The 21,828-nt window shown below is 40.2% G+C and overlaps 1 protein-coding gene across 6 annotated transcripts in view; it reads left to right on the forward strand.

Moving 5' to 3' along the window:
• The window catches only part of rapgef2b (Rap guanine nucleotide exchange factor 2b), a 121,928-nt gene that overhangs the window by 21,532 nt on the left and 78,568 nt on the right, over positions 1-21,828 (forward strand). For all 6 annotated transcript variants that reach the window (XM_073486382.1, XM_073486386.1, XM_073486384.1 and 3 more), the window contains exons 2-3: positions 11,332-11,402; positions 15,046-15,102. In XM_073486382.1, the coding sequence (XP_073342483.1) occupies positions 11,332-11,402; positions 15,046-15,102 (128 nt within the window). The remainder of the gene's footprint in view (positions 1-11,331; positions 11,403-15,045; positions 15,103-21,828) is intronic.

Raw genomic sequence — 21,828 nt, forward strand, 5'->3', positions numbered from 1 at the left:
GAGCTCTGCCACTCTGCCAGTGAAGCCCTTTGCTATCATCACATGCTGTGTCTTTGTTAAACGGGCACTCAGACCTCGACGTTTAGACCGAACAAGCCGCAGATAGCAGCGTAGCGGCACGGCTTGTCACCGTGTGACCTTGTTGTAGCCCACAAAGCCTCCACCTGCTCTCTCACACAGGCTAATGGATAAAAATACCCAGCAGATCCCACACTCTCTGTCAATAGAGACTCAAGGACAGCTGCTGGCCACCCTGTTAACAGAGAGAATGTACAAACAAAGGCAAGGGAATACAGACATGCACACACACACACACACACATATTAACACAAACAGACAGACATGCACACAGTGGCACCCAGTGGAACATCACACTGCTGCCCCTGAGGTGGATGATGAACGTTGTGCACATTTTGGAATAAACTGCCGTCGCTGCTGTTTCGTCTGCTTCAGGGGGAGGGGGCCGTCTTCCTCAGTCCCACTTGGCACACTGACACAGACATGCTGCGGCGTTTGTGCTGAGGAGACAATATAATGCAATATATTGCCATTAGCAGATACTGCACTGTAGGCAACATGACCTTCCAACCTTCAACACTGGCTGTCTGACTCCCAGTGGTCTGTTTACCTCGTTACATGGCTACAGGCTGTTTACCTCCCCGTACAGCAGCTTTATCCATTTCATTATGCTCCAACACTCTCTTTTAAATTGTTTTTCAGTCTCTGATGCAGCCATATGCTCTTTATTAGACAGCCAGACATCGATGAGACTGACATTTCATTTTAATGTAATGCCGCATTAAAGTCCACTGCGGAGATCTGGAGAATGCACAGAAGGGTTTTTGCTGCCTGTGGTTGCTTTTTAATGGAAGTGACATTTAACAGTTTAACTAATGACTGGCACTAAGACCTGAGCGACAGTGTGTTTTGATGTGCTGTCGGGTAAATTATAGCTGCAGCTAACAAATATTTTCCTCATGGATTAATGTTTTGATTCATCTTTTGATCTTTGAAATGTCAGAAAAGAGAGAATGCTGTCCTTTGCAGTAGGCGTCCACAATCTAATTTTCAGGTGAGTCATAGAGATCCTGTTATTAGCGTCCTTTTACTTATTCTTTTCTCTCAGTTAACTGATCAAATAACTGAGTCGTTATCAGCTCTAGTGTAAATATACAAATCAAAACTGTAATCGTAATGACAGAGTGAAGAATTTATGCAAATATAAGTGACGACTTATTTACAAGCATCTATAATAACGGTACTTTGAGGCAGTTCATTCACCCTGCTCGTTCTGTCTTCATTGTTACGCTTAAGATTTATCATTAAGTGTCGTTTTTTAATGGGAAACTGCAGAAACATCAACATATCCCCAATTATGTAATGAAATACTAAGGAAACGCAGATCACTTTAATATGTCGGTATCTCTTGGATCTGAAACGATAAGTCCAGTCTTCAATCATTAGTTGATCAACAGAAAAACTATTGGCAACTATTTTATGTGCAGTATGTAGAATTCAGGGTGATCTATTGGCAGAAATGGATTACTTTGGATCCATTTCTGCCACTACTGGACTTTCATTGATGTTTAAACACTTGAAACTAAAAACCTTTTTGCATTTTTCAGCAGACGCCATAGAGTAGGTTGAGGTGAGGGGTGTTGCAATCTGCAACTTAATTGCTAGATGCCAGTAAATCCTACACACTGGACCTTAAAGTATTTATTTAGTGAAAATACCATACATGCATGATATTCTCTACTTCCACCTTCCTAAGTTAGTAGCTTCTGATTTTTGTCTTATGTTGTGGGAAACTGAATATCTTTGGGTTTTGGACTGCTGGTTTCGAACAAAACAAGTTATCAGAAGGCATCAGGAATTTATGCTCTCGTACAAATTTGTCTTTTCATTATTTTATGATGTTTTATAGATCAAACAGATCAACTGAGAAAAGAGTTAGCAGATTAATTAGTGAAGAAGATGCTCATTAGCGTAGAACTTGTATCTTTCAAGTCTGGCAGTGTCCCTGCAGGTCCCCCACAGATGCATGGTGTTAATAGTTGACCCAGATGCCTCCTCCACTTGGTATGCTATATAGTACCTTCCATAGGTTGGCCAACAGTAGGGGGTGGGAGGCTCGACTGAGATGGCCTCTTTAGGCCGTGTGTGTGTGTGTGTGTGTGTGTGTGTGTGTGTGTGTGTGTGTGTGTGTGTGTGTGTGTGTGTGTGTGTGTGTGTGTGTGTGTGTGTGTGTGTGTGTGTGTGTGGACACTGAGACATTATCTAGCCAGTGTCATCTGAGGAATGCAAGCCTCACCCCGGCCTGACACACAAGACGGCCCCAACGCTGTCACGGTAACAGGATCCAGGAATACCGAGGCATCACTGAATGAGGGGTCGCTGGTGCAGACAGGCAAACCTGGAAAAGGTCAAAACTTCAAAAGGGAATGTTCTGGATCATGACGTGGTTTGGAGCAGCACGAAAACGAATGGATCAATACATTAATTACAGGAAGCAGCATTTGTTTAAATATAAATATGTTGCAATTTGCTTCTAAATGGAAAAGATTCAGAGACGTAAGAATCTCATTTTTTGCTGAATAATGGAAATCAGACCTGTTTGCAAACATAAATTAGCATTTGGTAACTTTAATCATGGTTATGTCACCCTAATGAGGTGTCTTTTTTGCACAGCACGTCGTCATTGTTTGATTCCAACCTTGGAGCGGCGCTGCAGTAAAGTTCAGAGGGTGAAGGTACGGAGTTAAAAGCTCACCCCGCAGTGACAAGTGAGCAATTGTTGTAAAACTAGGTCGTCCTCTCTCCCCAGTCGCGGGGGATTAATTTGTGCTTTTCACAGCTATTTTCTGAAACAGAACGACAACAAATCCTCCCTGCGCAAAGTGCCGTGATTAGAACGGCCATTCCTTCTTTGACTGCCAGGGATCAAGGGCGTAAGCATCTTAGACGAGGATGCAGTAATGAGCCGACTGGTAGGAAGATGCAGCTTGTCTCTTGAATGCAGCCCCTAGCAAACTGGAAATACTGCAGTTGTGACGTGATGTTTAATTGCATTATTTACAAACTTTGGTCGAAATTTTTCAGACTTTTTTTCACTCCTTCCACACGTCACGGTCTGCAGTTTGTCATAATTGTAACAACAGTCGTCAGAGCACAGGCCTGCTCCTCTGACCGCCACCATGGACAGAAGGAACCAACAAAATTTACCACAGTTTGCCAGTGAGATGTTACTCAGTGTGAAAACTCATTCAGACAAGTTCTTTACAAGTTTCCTGGCAGTGCCGACAGAAGTACATATGCCTCACAGTAGGCGGCCACCCTGGTTTCTCTCCCACTCTCTCTGCCTTTCTGTTCCTCTCTCTGTTGGCTTGATAAGAATGGCAGTAGAGTTGGCAGACAGACTGGAGGGAAAATGATGGTGATGGGAACTTTTTACTTCTTTTGTGCATTTTATAGACCAAACGATTCATCAAAATCCATTAATAGACAAGAATTTAGCTTAATAGAGCCTTTTTTTAATTTAATCAAGCCTGTGTTTAAATTCATAAGATCTGGATTTTTGTTAGGATCGTACTACAAATATCTAATAAATACACCATCCAGATGAATTTGTTGTTCCTTGAGAAGTGAAGAGAAATGTTGAAAACACCCTTTCTCACAGTGTTAAAGAAAGATGGAAAACATTCTTGGATCGGTCTTTTTATCCAGATCTGTACCAGAAGTTAATGGGGTCTATTCTGGGCCAAGACCCATCCTCCATCCGCTAAACCTCGGGTGAAAACATAACCTCCTTGGCGGAGGTAATAATGATAGTTGTTGTTCATTAAATCACAGTTTTAATTGTTTTAAAACCATGATTTTGATTTATACCACTCGCTAGTCCAAACAAGACAGATATAGATGTCACTTTGACAGACTGTGCATTCAAGAAACAAAGCTCAATAAAGAACAACATGTTTTGTAGTTTGGCCAGAAAGCAACAAACAGTTTCCTCGACAGTAACCACGAGGCGTGCATGCACACACGCAGACAGCTGTGGATGCTAATGTTGTCAACAAAGGAGACACCATCATTGATTTACTCTGCTGGCTGACTCAGAGAGGGCAGCTTATCACTGAAACAGCCACCATGCGTCTGCTTTTATGGGTTTATGACACTTAATCGCTCATTCCTAAACCAAATGAAAGCATAACCTCATCGCCTGCAGTTTGCTTTAATAGTCCCTGGACACACATTATCAGATCAGTCTATCTACTGTCGATGGTGCTGGTACCCCTTTAAATCCACAGTAGTTTGTGACAGCAGATTCACGATCAAACCAGATGTTAAAAACAGCTGATTGTTGTTTTAAACTAGACTCCTTGAGATATCTCATCCATCAGATACTGAGGTCATCAGACATGTCCTTCACCTCCCTACCTGAGACTCTTTTGTTTTTCTCTCCCACAGTGACTCATTGTGTCTGAAAGGTTTTAGCCCCTTTCTTTGATGTGTGTCTACAGTGGGTGATAGATGCATGCAGAGAGCTGCTATCTGCTCTCAGCCAGGGCCAAATGAATAAATGGATTGACCATTTGTGCCGCAGTGAAAGGGCCCGACTCGAGGAAAGCCTGCTATCTGGCAAACAGACACTGTGGTGTTAAGAGATAAGAAAAGCAGAGACATTTGCTAAGTATAGTGTGGGGTCACCCAGGGCCGTGGAATTATTCCAAACAAATACTTCAGCTTTTTGCAGCGGTTTTCATAATTAATCAATTTATCAAGCAAAAATGCATTATCTTGCTTATTAGATGCCATGTTTGCTCATTTTGTACATAGAAATGTAATTGTAAACTCGTTGGGGCTTTTTGACTGCTGGTCAGACAAAACAAGTAATTAAGGAGATCAACTGGGGCTCTTGGAAATAGGGTTGCATCTGTATGAGATGATGATGATGATGATGATGATGATGATGATGATGATGATGATGATGATGATGATGATTATTATTATTATCAATGACAATGACCTTTAAAGGAATGACAACAGAAGGGTTTTCTCAGCTTACCAAATGTTTAATATTAGGCATAATTTCACTAACTATTATGACCTGACCGACATGAAAATTTACGTAAATTGAAATATATATATAGTTTAAACAGCACTTTTATGTTAGAATTCAATCCTGTAGATAACCAAATGTACACAGTACGATAAGTGTTAGTTTTCATAAGTTGTGATGAACATTTTACACTACTTCTATGCAATACATGTATACAAAAACAATACTCGAAGTCCTAGACACTTAATAGGAGATTTTTTTTAACCCCAACCCAGACAACCCTGCACACAGTACTGGTGCCTAAAAGGTCAGTGAACACACACCAACGCATTTGTAAATAGAATTGCACTCAGTAGAGCGCATACCTCCACCAAAGCCCGACAGTCCCCTTTAATTCAATCAAACATAATCCAGTATATCAAATGAATCATATTTAAATCGGCTAGATTTGCATTTTTATTTGGATCCGCATCAAATTGTACTCAGTCATAGATACCAACCACCTGAAAGATGTCCTGTCTCGCAATGTTAAAGAAAGTAAGAATAAATTCTGGATCCGTCCCTTTTTCCGGATCTGCACCAAAACTTAAAGGCTTCTATCCGTCCTCTCGTTCGTCCTATTTGTGTAATCCTGCTGACCAACCAACCAATCAACAATCAAACAGACTCTAGTGAATACATAACCTCCTTGGTCGGGGTTTAATGTTAATATCTGTGCAGCCTTGAGTTGATAATCTGATTGTTGACTTGTTTGTTTTATAACTTCAATACTTTCAAAACTATCAAATGCAGACATCGTATTGTTTTGAACACATGTTATTGAAAAGTAGCAATAAATTAATCAATAACTCTAGAAATAAATAAAAACTGTTGTTTGCAGCCCCTGTTCAATTCATAATTTCCTTTACCTGTTTCCTTGTGTCACCGTTCACGTGAACGAAACAAACAGCATTCTTCTTTTCACCAGTCTGACTTTTTACACCGATACCGTTTCAAGTGAAACTGTAATTGTCTTCGCTGCAGCCTGAATCTGTTTTCTCGTAAAAGTCTCAATGAACACAATGCAGGAAACACATCACAACTTCCTTGACCTGCCTTTGCCCACTGAATGCTTTGCCACTCAACAAGCTGGCACCGTGCCCGACACTGCACCATCTCCCTCTGGGCCTGAACATAATGGGTGGAAAATGGAGGGCGTCTTGGTGTGTATGTGTGTTTTGTGCCCCAAGCAGGGAAGACAAGGCTCGCTATTGTTTAATTTGTATCCAGGAGAGGAAATGCCTCCACTTGTTTGGCCGCATTTCACTGCTACCATCTGTCTTACAAATGAAGGTGTAAAGCGATGACATATTGTGTTGCATCAAGGAAATAACTGGGGAAGGTTAGAAGAAGGTTCGATTGACAGTATGTAACTGGTATGCAAGGAATGCCACGGGGAATTTTGCGCAAACAGCTTTGAAGCATCGACGAGGGTTTATCAAGAACAGCATCTTGGTTTGTTTTCCCTTCAGTGGGGGCCACCTGTGTTCCTGGAAGGATTACTGTGGAAAAGGAAGGAGGAGGGATTAGATGGTGTTTAATGGTGTAGAGTTTGAGCTACACCCCAAAAGCCCAAAAGCCAGCACTTAAAAAACAAAGAACAAGCTTTGTCTTTATTCAGCAGGCACAATGAGCAGAATTTTGGCTGGATGCAGCTTTCATCAGCATGTCCTACTTACAGCTACCCACTACTCATCATGGCCTGATCTGCTTCCTGTTTCTGTTCTTTGTGAGACTGCTGGTTCTTCTTTACGCTAAAGATGTGAATGAAAGTGATGCACGTCACCAAAACGATGCTAAAAGATTAGATCGAACACAGTAAATCTTCTTTTGATCTCTGAACTGAAAGCCAGTGAGAGCTTTTATTTTTGAATGTTAAATTGCTTGAATTAATTCTGTTTAGTAAAATGAAAAAGCACTGAAACACGAGTTGGAATTGCAATGGTTTAGTTGTGATTTAATGATTCTGCCCATGTCCTGAAACTGTCCTGTATCCCCTCTCTGTGCACTTTGTGGTGATTGTGTTTGGCTCCGTCCAAAAGGAGACCAGACAGAGAAAAAGAAAGAAAATGAGACTGGAAAATGTAGGGCCCCGCGAGTGGAAAAGATGGGGTCCTTTACATTCTTTCCATACAGTCAATCTGAAATATTTGAGACTAAAGCCACAATTGATGGTTTTGCATATTTCTCCCTGTGAGGCAGCTTTTGAGTGGCGCTGTTTTATTCACAGTGATGTCACTGTGGAGGGAGAAAAAGAAACCTGCAACACTGCCACCTAGTGGTGACCTTCTGTCTGCATTATTGGATACTTGGTGCCTGAGATGTGAAGTTCTTCACTCCATAGCCAACACGGTCAAAACTGACCTTTGTGTCACAGGAAGGTGTTTGTAGTGACTCTACCTGTTGTGTCGCTTTTCATGTTTGTTCATTCTTCTCTTGTTCACTTTCTGTTTAGCACAGTAGTCAGTGACAGGTGGTGTGTGGTTACAGTGGAAACCGGATGTGAACCTTTGTGGTTACAGAGTTACATAAATGAGGATGTTGCAGGTGCTTTCTGTTGCCGTTGATGAATCAGAAATATAACAGATTTGGTGCAAAGTTGTTGTTACTTTTGTCTCTTTTCCACTCCAGTAGATAAGTAATCATATTTCATCCAAAGGGGGACTTAATGTATTTAATGTTTTAGGTGTTTCAAGTCTTTCAATGAAGTTTACTAAAGTTCAAATACTTACACGATGTTAGCCCTGGAACTGTAATTAACTGTTTGTAGCACAAAATAAGACTTTATAAATCTTATAAATCCACTAAATAAATTACAGAATAATCAGCTAGATATTTTTCTGATGAATCAATAAATCATTTGGTCTATAAAATATCAGAAAATGGGGAAAAATACCCTGCACAATCTCACAGGGTCCACTTTGATGTACTCGCATTGCTTATTCTGTTGACAAAACCAACACATTTTCACATTTGAGAAGTCTGAACCAGTAATTATTTTATTTTGATCGGTTAATTAGTTCTGTGTATAATGTAATGAGTTAATTGGCTTATAATTTCAGCTCCACCCTGCACAGAGTTAAATACATCCCACAATATAAACCTGAAGGGTTATATTCAGATAATTACTTACCGACTTCTAGTTTTCATCCATTTCGTAACCTTCTATAAATGAGGTTGACATTTTAAATTGCGTCTGCAGTTCAGTAGAAATGTGTCTCATTAGTTGTGACTGTGTTTGTGGTATTTACTCCAGCTCAATATCTAAAATGCACCCGGTTATTAGAGGCTGTAGTTCCTCAGTTACCCAGTAGGTGGCAGTATGTACCTGAGCTCCTGTGCATGCTGCTCCACTGACCACAGACACTTTGAACATAAGGATTCAGTTAGTGAGGATAACACAGTGTGATGTAACAGGCCCGGCAGCCCCGAGGACACGTTTCTTTGTGTCCGCTTCATAAAGGCCAAACCCAAATATTAAAAAAAAGGACTTCAGGGGACAACACCCAGTCATGTAGTTTCATAACAGTTCGGACATGAATTCATAGACTGCAGTCATGTGTCACATATTTGTTGATGATTAGATTTACATGGTTATTACTGTCAGGTGGTGAGAACAGTGAGAACTACACTTTTACTCACGGAGTGTGGTGTATTTTCACTGGCAGAACATAATGGGCGTGTTTTCTTTATGTGTTGCTTATTTGCCTGCTGGGTTTTTAAATGTTGTGTGCTTTATTACTCCAAGGTCACGTGAATCATAACAAAAGAATAATGTATTCACTTAAGTCAGTCTTTGACTCACCTGCACACATAAGTCAAACACTATAGTTTCTACTAGGGCTGTCACGATATTCACTACTCGATTATTATGACCAAATAAACTCACAAGAACAGTTTTATTTATTCATGAGTTTATTTTACAGGGACAATACATGAAGGCATTGTTATATTTAATGTAGAGGCAACCGATACAATGTATACAGGACTTCTAACCATAGCCAATTTGCAGTCCTTGTCCCTGGTTAGGCTTTTGGGCAATAAAATCCATGATACAGCACTCAGACATAAAAACCAACAATAAAACAGACCAAGACAAGCAGCCACTAGAGACAGTGGTTGTAACAATGATTGAGAACAATGACTGAAAATGACAGCTAAGGACAGACAAAAAGAAAAGTGATGAAAAATAAGGTAATATGATCACAATATCTAAAGAAAATCTGTCAGTCAAATCCATCTTTAACTGAGCTTACGGTTTGTTTTGTCTCTTTTTTGGCAAATACATGACGAGTGTAGAGAAGTGGAGGGAGAGCAGGTTTTTGTACAGTCATGGTTACAGACTAAAAGAACGATAACACTAAATAAATAGTGAAAAGGCAACAAGATGAACTGACAAACAAAAGATCCACAAGGCCTAACATCTGCACTGGATTATTAACACATCAATTTTTCTTTTTTTAATATCACGGTTATCATCAGCACCGATACATCATCACAACCCTTGTTTGTACATTGTGGGTAGTGTCTTGCATTGAATATTGCATCAGAAACAAAGTAGTTGTTGTGTTACCAACGTGACTGTTTATTATTTTTGATTTCTTAAATCATCATGGATCAGCCATCGAAAGGCTTCTTACACTGCTGTGATTCTGGCCGGTTCTCCTCTCCTGACAGACATTTGGACACCAAACCAGCACAAACAAAGTGTTATTCAGCTTCTGTGGTCAACATTTCATAAAAATCTTCAATAAGCTTATGATTGCAGTTCTGAAACATAACCTAGAGACAGGGTGGCCTTTGTGTGCGCTTTCATATGTGTGTGTTTGGGGTCCTCACACAGGGTCTCTGTTATCCCTCCGCTTCGCCGTCGCCACATCTACCTCCAGTTGCCGCCGACAAAGGCATCCCAGTAGCTGCAACCAGCACCGCAACACACACACACACACACACACACACACACACACACACACACACACACACACACACACACACAGCGTCAGTGCCCCAGTGTGCACAGATAGACAGTGGAGGAGCTGTGCTGGCTGCCAGCTCTCAGAGAGGGCCACTTTGTTTCACCTCTGGTTTGGATTCACGCCAAACAATCTGAGAGCAGCTCACTGGGTCACTTGATGAAGTAATTGAATGGGGAGTTCATAGTTGTGCAGTGTACTTCCTTTATTTTTATTTTTTTCTTCGAGTTGCTTTATTGCTTTCTATTCCAGTGTGCAGTGGCACAAATCAATGTCACTGTCTTTGTAAAAGGTTTTCTGTTGTATGTGTAGCCAGTTTGTCCACAGCAGAATGAGCGATCAGTATTTTCAGCATCAGTGCGACTACACAATCACTACTCGGCTGTTTGAGGGTGTTTCTGTTGACACTTTTTGCTCATAGGGATGGAGTAGGCGTGGTGAAACGATTAGTGAATGAAGCAGATAGTTTGTTTGAATGAAAATGAGTTGGCAATTCTGATAATCAGTTGATCTTTAAATCATTTATTAAGGAACATCTTCAGTAGTTTCAGCCTTACAAATTTGCAGATTTTAAAAGTAATCTATAATGCAAGTTATCTTTTGACCAGCCAGTTCTGATTGCCAGCTTAAATGACTGGCCACTGCAGTGTGTTTTTGGGTTGTATTTCTCCAAAGGTTGATCCTGTATAAACTTTTAACTACAGCCTGAACGCACTGCGCTTATTGAAAATTATTGGAAGGACTGTCTTTTTTTAAAGCAACCCCTGATTTGGTTTGAATGAGGTCTAACTCATATTTTTGGCCGCCTGGTTGCATTGCACCAAGAAGTTAACATACATATGACATATGGTCTTCTTATAAAGTTGATGTGGAGGAATTGTTGGCGAGCAGTTTTCCTATTTCCAAAATATTTGTCTCCTTAGCTGCTGAATGCTCCACCAGCTAGTCGCCAACTTTATCTGTCTGCCATTTGGCAGAAGGGAGTGCACAGTGGCTTTATCAGAGGTCGTTCACTGAAAACAGCTGCCTGCTGCGGCTGGAAAGAGGTTGATGAGAGCTGTTAGAGTGAACCTAAACAGTTACAGTAACAGTCGTGGGCCATAAAACCAAGACGAGATAAAAGTGGCTGTGAAACTCCGCCGAACTGAGGGAAACTTGAAATTCAGTCATAACATGGTCATTTTATACATTGTTTATATAAAGAATATTTATTATCTTTAAAGTTCCTGCATCTAACAACACGTCTCCTCTGTTCCACAGGACCTGGAGATCGTCTACTCTTATCTCCATGGGATGGAGGCCTTGTCCAACCTGCGAGAGCACCAGCTGAGGTCAGTGTTTGCACACATTCTTGTTACTTAATTAACATAACTAAGAGCTTAATATTCCAATCACATGAATTTCAGATGCTAATTAAAACCCAGTGACAATTCTTCAGTGTCTGCTTCACAACGGTTGTAGTGAGGGCTGGAAAATGAACACCGAGCCAGCCAAACGCTGGAGAAAATGGTCTGGGCTTTTAATACAGCAGCCAGGCTGCATTACAACCACTCATTGTTTTACTGCCTGAAAAGCAAATCTGCCTGTGAAAAATCAAAGTGACTGAAATTTGGCTGTTACTGTGACTTGTACATATAAACTTACATTTTCCAGATTGGTGTAAAAAGTCTAAAACATAATTTAAAGCACGATTATTTGTCAGTTTTTTAGTACTTGTTGAGCTTATCGCTTTTCTAGATAAAGTGATAACATCTGTTGGTTTGTGTAAGTGTGTACACATTAACATGATATGAGATGTATCAACCTGCAGCTGTTCTGAAAGAGGGATTTATTTTGGTTTTAAGTCAAATGAATAATATTAAACCATATCTGACCCCACAATCCCAGCAGTAAGCTCATATTTTTCAGCATTTGCACCTTCAAATAAATCTGTGAACTCTTTTAAAATGACCTCTGAATTCTCCAAAAGTTGTTGGAAGCAGGGTTTTATTTCTAATTCGTGGATTGGCATTAACAGGGAGGTTTTAATTTAGCCAGGAATTTTTCAAAAGGCTCTATTGTTATATCAGGGAATTTGACATGTGAAGAAATTAACACGTGCCCTCAGATCAAGTGTTGTTAAAGGGGAAGTCCTCCAATTTTACACATCAAAGTCTGTTTACAGGTGTTGGGGGAGACTTTTACAGATGTAAAGAGAGACAAGTTTCACACCAAAAAAACAAACCAGCTAAAAACAGGCGAATGACTCTGTTGTGTCGTGATAAATGTCACGGACACGCTGGAAAACAGGGTAGAGCGCCGCGTGGAGGCCAGTCACAATGATAGGGTGGTTACTTCTTTATTTCTTTTACTTCAGTCTCTCTTTTAAACTCAGCACCGACTGAAGGATGTTCGAGCGCTGCTTAAATGAAGAGTGATTGAAAACTATTCACGCTGCAGTGTCATTCAGCGTTCATCAGAGCATCACATCGGAAAAGGGACGAAAAATTGGCAGGGCCACCGGGTTTTATGCTATTGGAGTCATTTAAAACAGGAAGTGAATACAGATTGTACTCTTTTCCACTGAAGACAAAAACCAGATGTTATCGGGTTTTAGTGTGGGTTTTTTTTTTATGTGTGTGTGAAAGGGTTTAAAGTTATATAAAAGCATCTCTCGGCTCAAAAGGGAGCAATTTTTATACTTTTTTTAAACTGTTCATCATGAGTCTGACAGTGTTATAGATGTGCAATGCCAAATTGGTGGAGTATTTTTGAAATAAAGGTGTCTGTACGTAAAAATCTCAAAGTTGACCATACTAGCCGGATGTGAACATGCTGTCCTGGTCTCCATACATGATTTTGCCTTTTGCTCTCCTGTCACCACGTTATCCTTCCAGTCTTTTCTGTCTGGCAGAGACTTTCCAAACACTGCACGTCAGAAGTCTGTTCCCAGCATGCCTTGTGTGCATACATGTGGATTATACTGGCGACGGAACAATGTAGCAGTACATGACCCGTGAGCTGGAACATTCCACTGTGTGACCCCTCGGAGGCCTCCCACCCCACAGTAACCCTTCTGCCTCCTCCCTGTTTGGATCCCGAGGAATGTCCCCGTGGTCCCACAGACCAAACCACCGCTCCTGCCAACTTTGGTTTTCACAACTTAAAAAAAAACAACAGAAAAGTCTCCCAGGCGTCCAGACATCCCACTTACTATGGGATTATCTTATAGTTCTTTTCATTTCATCTGGGAGGAATGTGTTGTTTTTCTTCTTCTTTTTCACAGCGACTTGTTTTCTAGAGCCAGGATTGTTTTTTCGGTCGTTGTGCAATTGGGGCTGCAACACGCCGGCCGCCCCCGGCTATTTTTGAAGTCTTTTGTGTTGTGATCAGCTAGCTACTGTTTACTATAGCTGCCTGTCTGTAATGTTGATGCACACTTGTCTTCTCTGGAGGCGTCCTGGGGAAAGCCTGATGTGGATGACTTTTTCACACTTCATGTTTGGAAAAAAACATGTTTCATTCCAAAATCTGAGATTTGAAAAAATGTGACCCATTATTTACCCTCACAAAAGAACTTAAAGTTAAATCCTTGATTGAATCATGAAAGTGCTTTCAAATTATTTTTTAAACACTACTTAACTTAAGGACAACAGAGCTTAAATTCACTAATGGGAGCAGTGGGAGCACAAAGTGAGTCTAATTTAGGAAGAGAAACTAGTCCCACCGCAGTGAGCTCCATCATTTGGTTAAACCTTCACTCTCTAAATATGCATGTGACCTTGATAAATGACACTGGCTTTGGGAGCAGAGGCACAAACAATTTTGTGACATACAAACGTTAATTGTTAAAATCTGAAACCTTCCTTTAAAAACATCTCTCATTGTGCAGTTGAGTAACTGTGTCCCATTCTTTCATCAGCGCTGTCATACACAACAAACCATTAAAGTGACAATGGATTAAAAATAAAACAAAAACAATATAACAAATAGAAAAAAAGATGATAAAAGGGGAAAAGGAAAAGCTTAATAGCTGATGATGTAAGATTCTCCCACATAAAAGCCAGATTAAAACGTCTTCCATTTCTTATTAAACATGATGAAGAAAAGCTAATGAGGGAGTTTATTCTGCAGCGTAGGGACATGAAAACATAAAGCAGCCTCACCACATTTTATAAGAAACATCTCAAAGAAAGCTAGCAGAGATCTGAGCCTGGGATTAGTGTAAACCATCATTTTTGCATCACATTTTTCATTTTCACTAACAGAACTTTTAAAATCCTGATGATGTGATATTTGTTTTCATACATCTGAAGAACAAGAGTTGTAGTCCATCTCTAACTTTCAACTTCATTATGCTGTTTTGCCACACAGTTTAACTTTATCAAAATATTGCAGCTTCGTGCGATCTGCATATTGCAGTTAGCCATATTGGGATGTAGACAGTTGAAAGTAGGAACATGTATCTGAAACTTAAGCAGTAATTGTTCGATTTTGGTGTTGGCCCTTTGAAATCAAAGTTCAAAGGCTCCTGCGTAACAAACTCACATTATAACCAGGAGAAACAGAAGAGGCAGAACAAACGACTTCCCCTCTTTCAGTGGACCGCCGTACAGACGGAAGTTGTTATTCTCCACATTTACGATACGTTATAACACAATTATAGTTCTCATCAGCGACACGATCCCTGCCTGTCACTGATGGTGGCTGAAAGTCTCTCTGATAATGTAGAGAATCACTAGATGTGGGTCTGCCAAAAAAAAAAAAAGATACTTGATCTTAAAATGACTCAAAAATCCCAAGATTATGTTTAATTATGTAGTAGGATCAAGAGTTGAAATTAAAAGGATTTAGTATGCGAAGCTACACCCTTTTTTAAGTCTCGATCTGTACCTATTTTTTCTGTTTTCAAAACATTGCTAACCAGCCAAAGTTATTTCCTCTTCTTGTTTACTGACTCTGACTCTCCCCTCCCTCTCTTCTCTGTCCCTGCAGGATAATGTGTGAGACGGTGCGTTACGAGAGACATGAGGCCAATGAAGTGCTATACTAGTAAGTACCACAATGCCTTTAACTGCATGGGCGTGAACCTCCGTGTGTAGATGGATATTGATGATATTTGGTCAAAATATCTCTACCAGAGTATGATCACAAAAAAAAACAACAGGGGCGGCCGACTTGACAATATTTCAATTGTGTGTGTGATCAAAACACACGCCGGGCCGTTACTAAGAGTTATTGATGAGCTGAAGCACACCGGGTCCACTCAACGAGCGACCTGGTTGACCGAAATGAAAACAAATGTCCATAAAGCACAGAGGCAGTCAGATGAAGCCTTTATTTCGGCCTCTGTGTGTTTTTCACTGTCACACAAAACCTCTCTACAGCACTGCTCAAGACAAAGAAGCTAGAAGGGATTTCCAGTCTAATTTCAGCCTGATTCAGTATTAAGTCAGCGTGCATTGAAGTGATGAAGAAAAACTGTAGCTCTAATACCTCCTAAAAGCATTTCCTTCAAAGGGGAGACGGCTGGCCAGTCACTAGCGGTAATGCTGTATGCTTCCTCCTTTCAGCTGGGTGCTGCGGAGGGTCAACATGATGGTAAAGATGTATTGACAGCTTCCTGACAGCTCTGAGTGTGTTTGGACCCTTTTTGAAAGGCTGCCACAACTGTAATAAGCAGAGAGCACACGCAGTGTTTGACTGCTGTCACATGTTGACGTCTCCCGAACACCCATGGTGAGAATTAAGACCGTTAATTAACTCTATCAGCCTCTCGAGGGGCTACAGAGAGGACGCTTTGTCCCTTTCTGCCTCCTGATCCCCTGTGTAGGTTTGTGTGTGTAGGTTTGTGTGTGTGTGTGGGTCTACATGTGTGTGTGTGGGTCTGTGTGTGCGTGGGTCTGTGTGTGCGTTGGGGGATGTCGGGGAAGAGTCAACACCTCATTAGAAGCCCACTCGGTGGTGTGGGAGCTGATTAAACAATAGGAATGCAGATTAAGCTGTGGTCGCATAATAGACTTCAGTTTCAGCAAGATTCCCTCAGGTCTCCACACACACACACACACACACACACACACACACACACACACACACACACACACACACACACACACACACACACTTAAAGCCTAGCCTATAGATAAGAAGCTCACTTTGCATTTTTAGTAGTATTTAGAATAATATGTCAACATTATAAAATGATTAAATCTTTAAAAATGCATCGTTTTTCTCTCAGTTCTGGCTTCTGCACACATTGAGTTTGTGTTTCTCATACATGAAGATGGTTTCATAGTGGAAGCAGACAATAAACCTCTTGGAAGACTTCGATGTAAAGTGTAAACCCACTTTAATGCCACCCAGTGGTTTGAGGACTATCGTTTTGAAGCCTCGAGTTTGGTATCACGGCCGTCACCATCTTGGTTTTTTGGAGCCAGAAATGACCAGATTCTGACCAGATAGTGGAGCTGGGCAGGATATCCTGATTGGATCTGATTTAGAATCGGAGGGCACGCTGTGGTAGCCACGCTCTAAAGCATACCTCACTTCATCTTCTATTTCACTATAAGTGGGACCATCATGTTTTATTGAAGATGACTTGAAACTAGCGACTGAGACCATAAACTCATCAGGAAACTGATTACTGAGGTAATAAATTGAGTGCGAAGGTCATTTTCTCATAAGCTTACATAGAAATCGGGCTTAGTGTTGTGACCAGTAGAGTCGAATGCAGGTTTAAGGCACCATCTCCATCCATCTTTTATACAGCCAGTGAAAGCTGTCTTGTAGTGAGCATTAGTAAAGTAAGAAAGCCAACTTTCTGTCGCCTCTAACCTAATAAATCATTTTGAATACAGCTGGCTAAACAATAGTGTAATCATTAAGCTGTTATGTTTATTGTGTCAGTGTGGACATCATTTCTTACATGCAAACAGTATTTCCAGGTGTAGACCGCTCAGTGTGAAGGGAGTCTAATACCCCACTTGGACCGTCATGGGTCAAACGTGCATCAGTTTACACTTCCTCACGACTTGGACGCTGTTGGACTTTGGCATGAAAGTGTTCCTTAACATGTGTTGCCACAGAGAAACATGATTGAGATTAAATTGAATTATATTGATGTGTAAACATCGTTTTATCTGCTTCCATGAATGAGAGCTATACAGCAACAGAGATAGAAAACGTGCCAATGAGAGAGGAGGCGTGTGCACTAACAGGAGGAGATAAATTAAACTAAAACACTAATGTTATTTGGTGATTGGTAATAATGTAATGTGATTCAGTGTAATTCTCTGGTTTATCAGTGTAGTGTATTGATCTGCGCTGCAGACTGGAGTCTCTGCCAACAGTGACGACCACAGATCAATCTGTGAGGCTGCCTCACATGATTGGGTCCAGTGCAGGAGGAGCATGCATTAAGTAGACCTGCATCATAAATGTGCTTCCTATATACAAGATGATTAAGAGTAGAGGAGAGTAAAACTGTCTGTCCTTTTCCTAATTTACCTCCAGGCTAAAGCATCAAAACACAGCAGGTTATTGTGGCTCTGGTTCATTTAATTAGCACAAGCATCGAGGCATCGTTTCAAGTGTTTGCATGCTTTTCTGTATATGTGTACACGTGTTTGTGTTCATGCATGTGTGAGCCTATAAAAGTCTGCCACTGCTCTCTCTCCCTGATAAGAGCCGGGTGTTAAACAGCAGCAGATTAGATTGACTTTCCTCCTCTGCCAGATCTTAATCAACTTCTCTTGTGAAAATACACGCTTTTAACAGCCCGTCTTCATTTCCTGGTCTGTTTATAACAATGGCAATGATATGCTGCGGAACGAGGGCTCTAAAAGTCAATGGGGGAATTTAATTGTGATAGTATCTCTATTAAGTTGTAAAAATTGTATGGCCTGCGCATTGAGACATATCTCAAGCGGCTGTAAAGATAGTTCAGTCCCTTAAAGGCAAACGCCACCTTTAAAGATGCTTCAAGCAAAGCAAAGTGACTTTTGTTAGAGGGAAATGTATGTTTTCAGTCGGAGTAACTGTATCTTAACGTTTAAATGGACATTTGTATTTGTAGGGAGTATGTCTTGTCATATAGCCTGACCGATGTGCTCAGTCCTGGAAGTGACTGGAGGAGAACCGAAGGATTGAGGATGTGATTACCGGGTCTATTGGATATATGTGATGACATGTCAAAAGCTATATAGTATACTGTATTATGGATATAGCACATTTTCTTGTAGTTAAATTGAGAAACCTTTAATGGATAATTCCATCTGATAACACTGGGTGTCATTTAAAAACTGAACTTGTGATATTTTAAAACAAATCCTCCATATCAGTGAGTAACAAACCAGTGTTGGGACTTCACCAGGTGCTGTTGCAAACACATGAAATAATCTTTAATGATTTTAATGAAATGTGATCACCAAAATAGAAGAATCATTTTTGTTAGCGCTGCAACAAATGATTATTTTCCTTTTTGATTAATTTGGTGATTCTTTTCTTGAGTAACTGATTCATATGTTGGTCTATAAAATATCAGAAAATAATTTAAAAACTCATAACTTCCTTTAGCCGAATTTGGGGTCTCCAAATCACCTTGCTGTTCAACCAACAGTCCAAAACCCAAATATATTCATTTTTCTATCACATATCACAATCACATGCTTACTATTGAAAACAGAACCTTTGACTTGAATGATTAAAAGATCAATTAAAATGTATGTTAATCAACTAACTAGCAAAATTTTATTGGTGATTGTTTTATCTTTTGAAAAGCTCCAAAGATCATTCGCCAAACTGTAACACAGCCTCGAAGACATCAAAACAACGTTTTCCTTTTCCTAAGCTGCAAATATTTTGGCCCCTTCTTCGTATACTGGAACATAACTTTTGTAGCCATTTTTCTTCTGGACTTTTCTCCTTTGATTTAAGAGAAGTTGACATCCAGAAGAACATGTTACATTGGCTGATATTTATATATATATTTTCAAACACCCTTAATGTTGCATAAAACCACTCAGAGTCACACAAATGACCTAGTTAATGACCCGAACACTCACAATCTCTCTCTGACTATCCTGAACAGTTGGCAGTCCAGGAGTAATGAGAGGAGGAAAACGGTAATAGTAATAAAAGTACTCATTTTTCCTGCCTGGGGCTCTAGATCACTAGAGTGCACACACACACACACACACACAGTCACACACAGTCACACACAGTCACACTCAATATCTCATGAAAACATCCCATACTGTGAGCGCCTGAACCTCTCAGGATTTACCATCCAGAGATTATAGTGCTAAAGCCCTCCTGAGACGGAGGCTGACCTGGCACTTTTTTGCAGTGGCTGGTGAAGAGCACTAGCAGCTTCTCGTCGGCCTTTAACCTTTTTTCAATGCGACCCTCGACCTTTGACTCTCTCTGGTCTGTGTGGTCCAACTGAAAATCCAATGCTTATGATTTTTCAATGGATTGGCGCGTTGCTGTTTTCTGGTCGAGGAGCAGGATCAGCCTTTTTTGGGAGTCTTGTGTTTTTGTGAATTTTGAACTTCGGCCATTAGAGCCCAAACTGTAAGTATTCCAATTAATTACAGCTAAAACATTAGACTATTTATTGATTAGTCACTCATATGACCTTCCTTTACAAGAATTAATATTTGCATTCTGTGACAGTAGACTGAATATCTGTTCAAACTAGACATTTGGAGACGTCACGTTGGACTTTTTTCAAACATTTTTGACTGTCATTGACTGAACAATTAATTGAGAAAATAATTATCAGGTAAATCAGGTTTTTTTTGTTTTCTCATGAATAAGGCTAGGTGAAAGGGTCTTTAGGTTATATCTGGATACACAATATATATCTCGATATTTTGAAATCCCCTCAAAAGCAGATTGCAAAGGCAGTCTAGGCACTCCAACAGAGAAAATATCAAGAAACGAGGAAGAATAAATTAAAAAGCCTTAATTGTCGTGGCTAAATAATTTAAAGGCAATAATTAAATCATTCAATATTCATGCTTCATAAATGCTACGACTGGGTGACAAAATCAAATAACATGATGTTTTTGACCAAATACCTTGATTTTAATTTTGAGACGGTATGGTAGGGATGACTATTGATACTTATATATACAAAAAAAAAAATCAAAACAATTAGATTTTTGATAAATAATCTTCAGTAAAGAGGATATAATGATGAAATGGGTAAAGGCAAATATTTAGTAAAACAGTCTTGTAAGTTCAGGAAATGTCATCACTCTTCTGTGATGCAGCCTTTAAAACTACAGAAACATAATCTCCTATCGTGATATTAGAATATCCTAAAATAAGTCTAAGACCATATATAATCTCATATCACGATTACAATACAATATTGATATAGTGCCATGCCCTTGTCATGGTGAATGTGAAAGTCGAGCCAAAATGCCACAAAACTGAAATCTTCCTTCTACACACGTCTGATTTTTCCGCCCTGTGTGACCGTCATACTGACATCCCATTTCACCCCCACAGTCAGAGAGCTATACATTTTGATTGAAATTATTAAAAAGAGGAAGAAGCATCTGTCTCTTGACTGTGGACTGAATCAGCCCAAATCAAACAGCTGAGTGCATGGCAACAGTGTCAACAGTGAATCTCAGTTTACCAAAAACTGCTCAACCAAAGTGTTGCCAGGAGAGAAAAACAAAAACACTTATTTTACAACCAGCACTGCGACAGTTAGGTGTGGCAACCCACAAACAGTTGTTTCCTTCCTTGTTTGCCATATATAAATAGTTAATATTGGTCATTATGTATCATGACGATACTACAGAAGAACACTGTTAGTACACTTTGATATTTTAACCTTTTTAACAAAGGAGCTTCAGTGTGAGTGACGCTTCAGTGCAGCTGTTGGAAAACTGTCCCCCTCACGCAGCTCCTGATCTCTGTGATACCGTGAAACTGCTCGCCCTCAGAAACCACGTCACAGCAGGCCACACGAGGAAACTCAGTGAAAGATGGAGCTGAATAACTCATCACATCCCAATGACCAGTTAGCCTACATGATTATACATTCCAGTACATGCAGAATGGCGTGTTTTCACTTGGAGTCATTAGTCATTTGAGAAGTATCTGGAATGGAGGCATATGAAATTCAGTAAAAATGACAGAAATACCATAATGTTTATCTGGAGTGATGTGGTCCGGAGCACACAGTCAGAGTTGGAGCTTTTTGATAAGAACAGATCTTACTGTGACCATGTGCTCCGGACCTTACTGCTCCAGATCCAGACTTTAGTGTCCTGTCTATCAGAACCATGATTACCAACAAGGGATACATGTTCACTGGGTGGTAGAAAGTTTGTGGAACAAATAGAAACATGATCTAGTAAAAAGTAAAAACTATATATATTGACATATTTTGTGTTTAGTAAGATAATGAAAACACAAACATGATTACAAACTGGTCTGAGGCTGATCTTCAGTGTATTCATTGTCACATGAAGTAGCTACAGTGAGACTCAGTCAAGCACAAACCTCCACCAAGTCACCTTTTGCACTCTTTCTTACCCAAATACACCGCATTTTGTCATCAAGCTATGAATTGTTCCCTGAAAAACTGACAAAAATATTGAAAAAACGCAATGTTAAAGAAAGTGGATCGGGCACCAAAAGTTAATGGGGTCTATTCTGGGCCGAGACCCATCCTCCATCCAAGTTTTGCGGAAATCTGTTCAGTAGTTTTTGTGTGATCCTCCTGACAAACCAACCAACCAACAAACAAAACTG

Source organism: Pagrus major, chromosome 18 (genome assembly GCF_040436345.1).
Source record: "Pagrus major chromosome 18, Pma_NU_1.0".
Taxonomy (NCBI): Eukaryota; Metazoa; Chordata; class Actinopteri; order Spariformes; family Sparidae; genus Pagrus; species Pagrus major.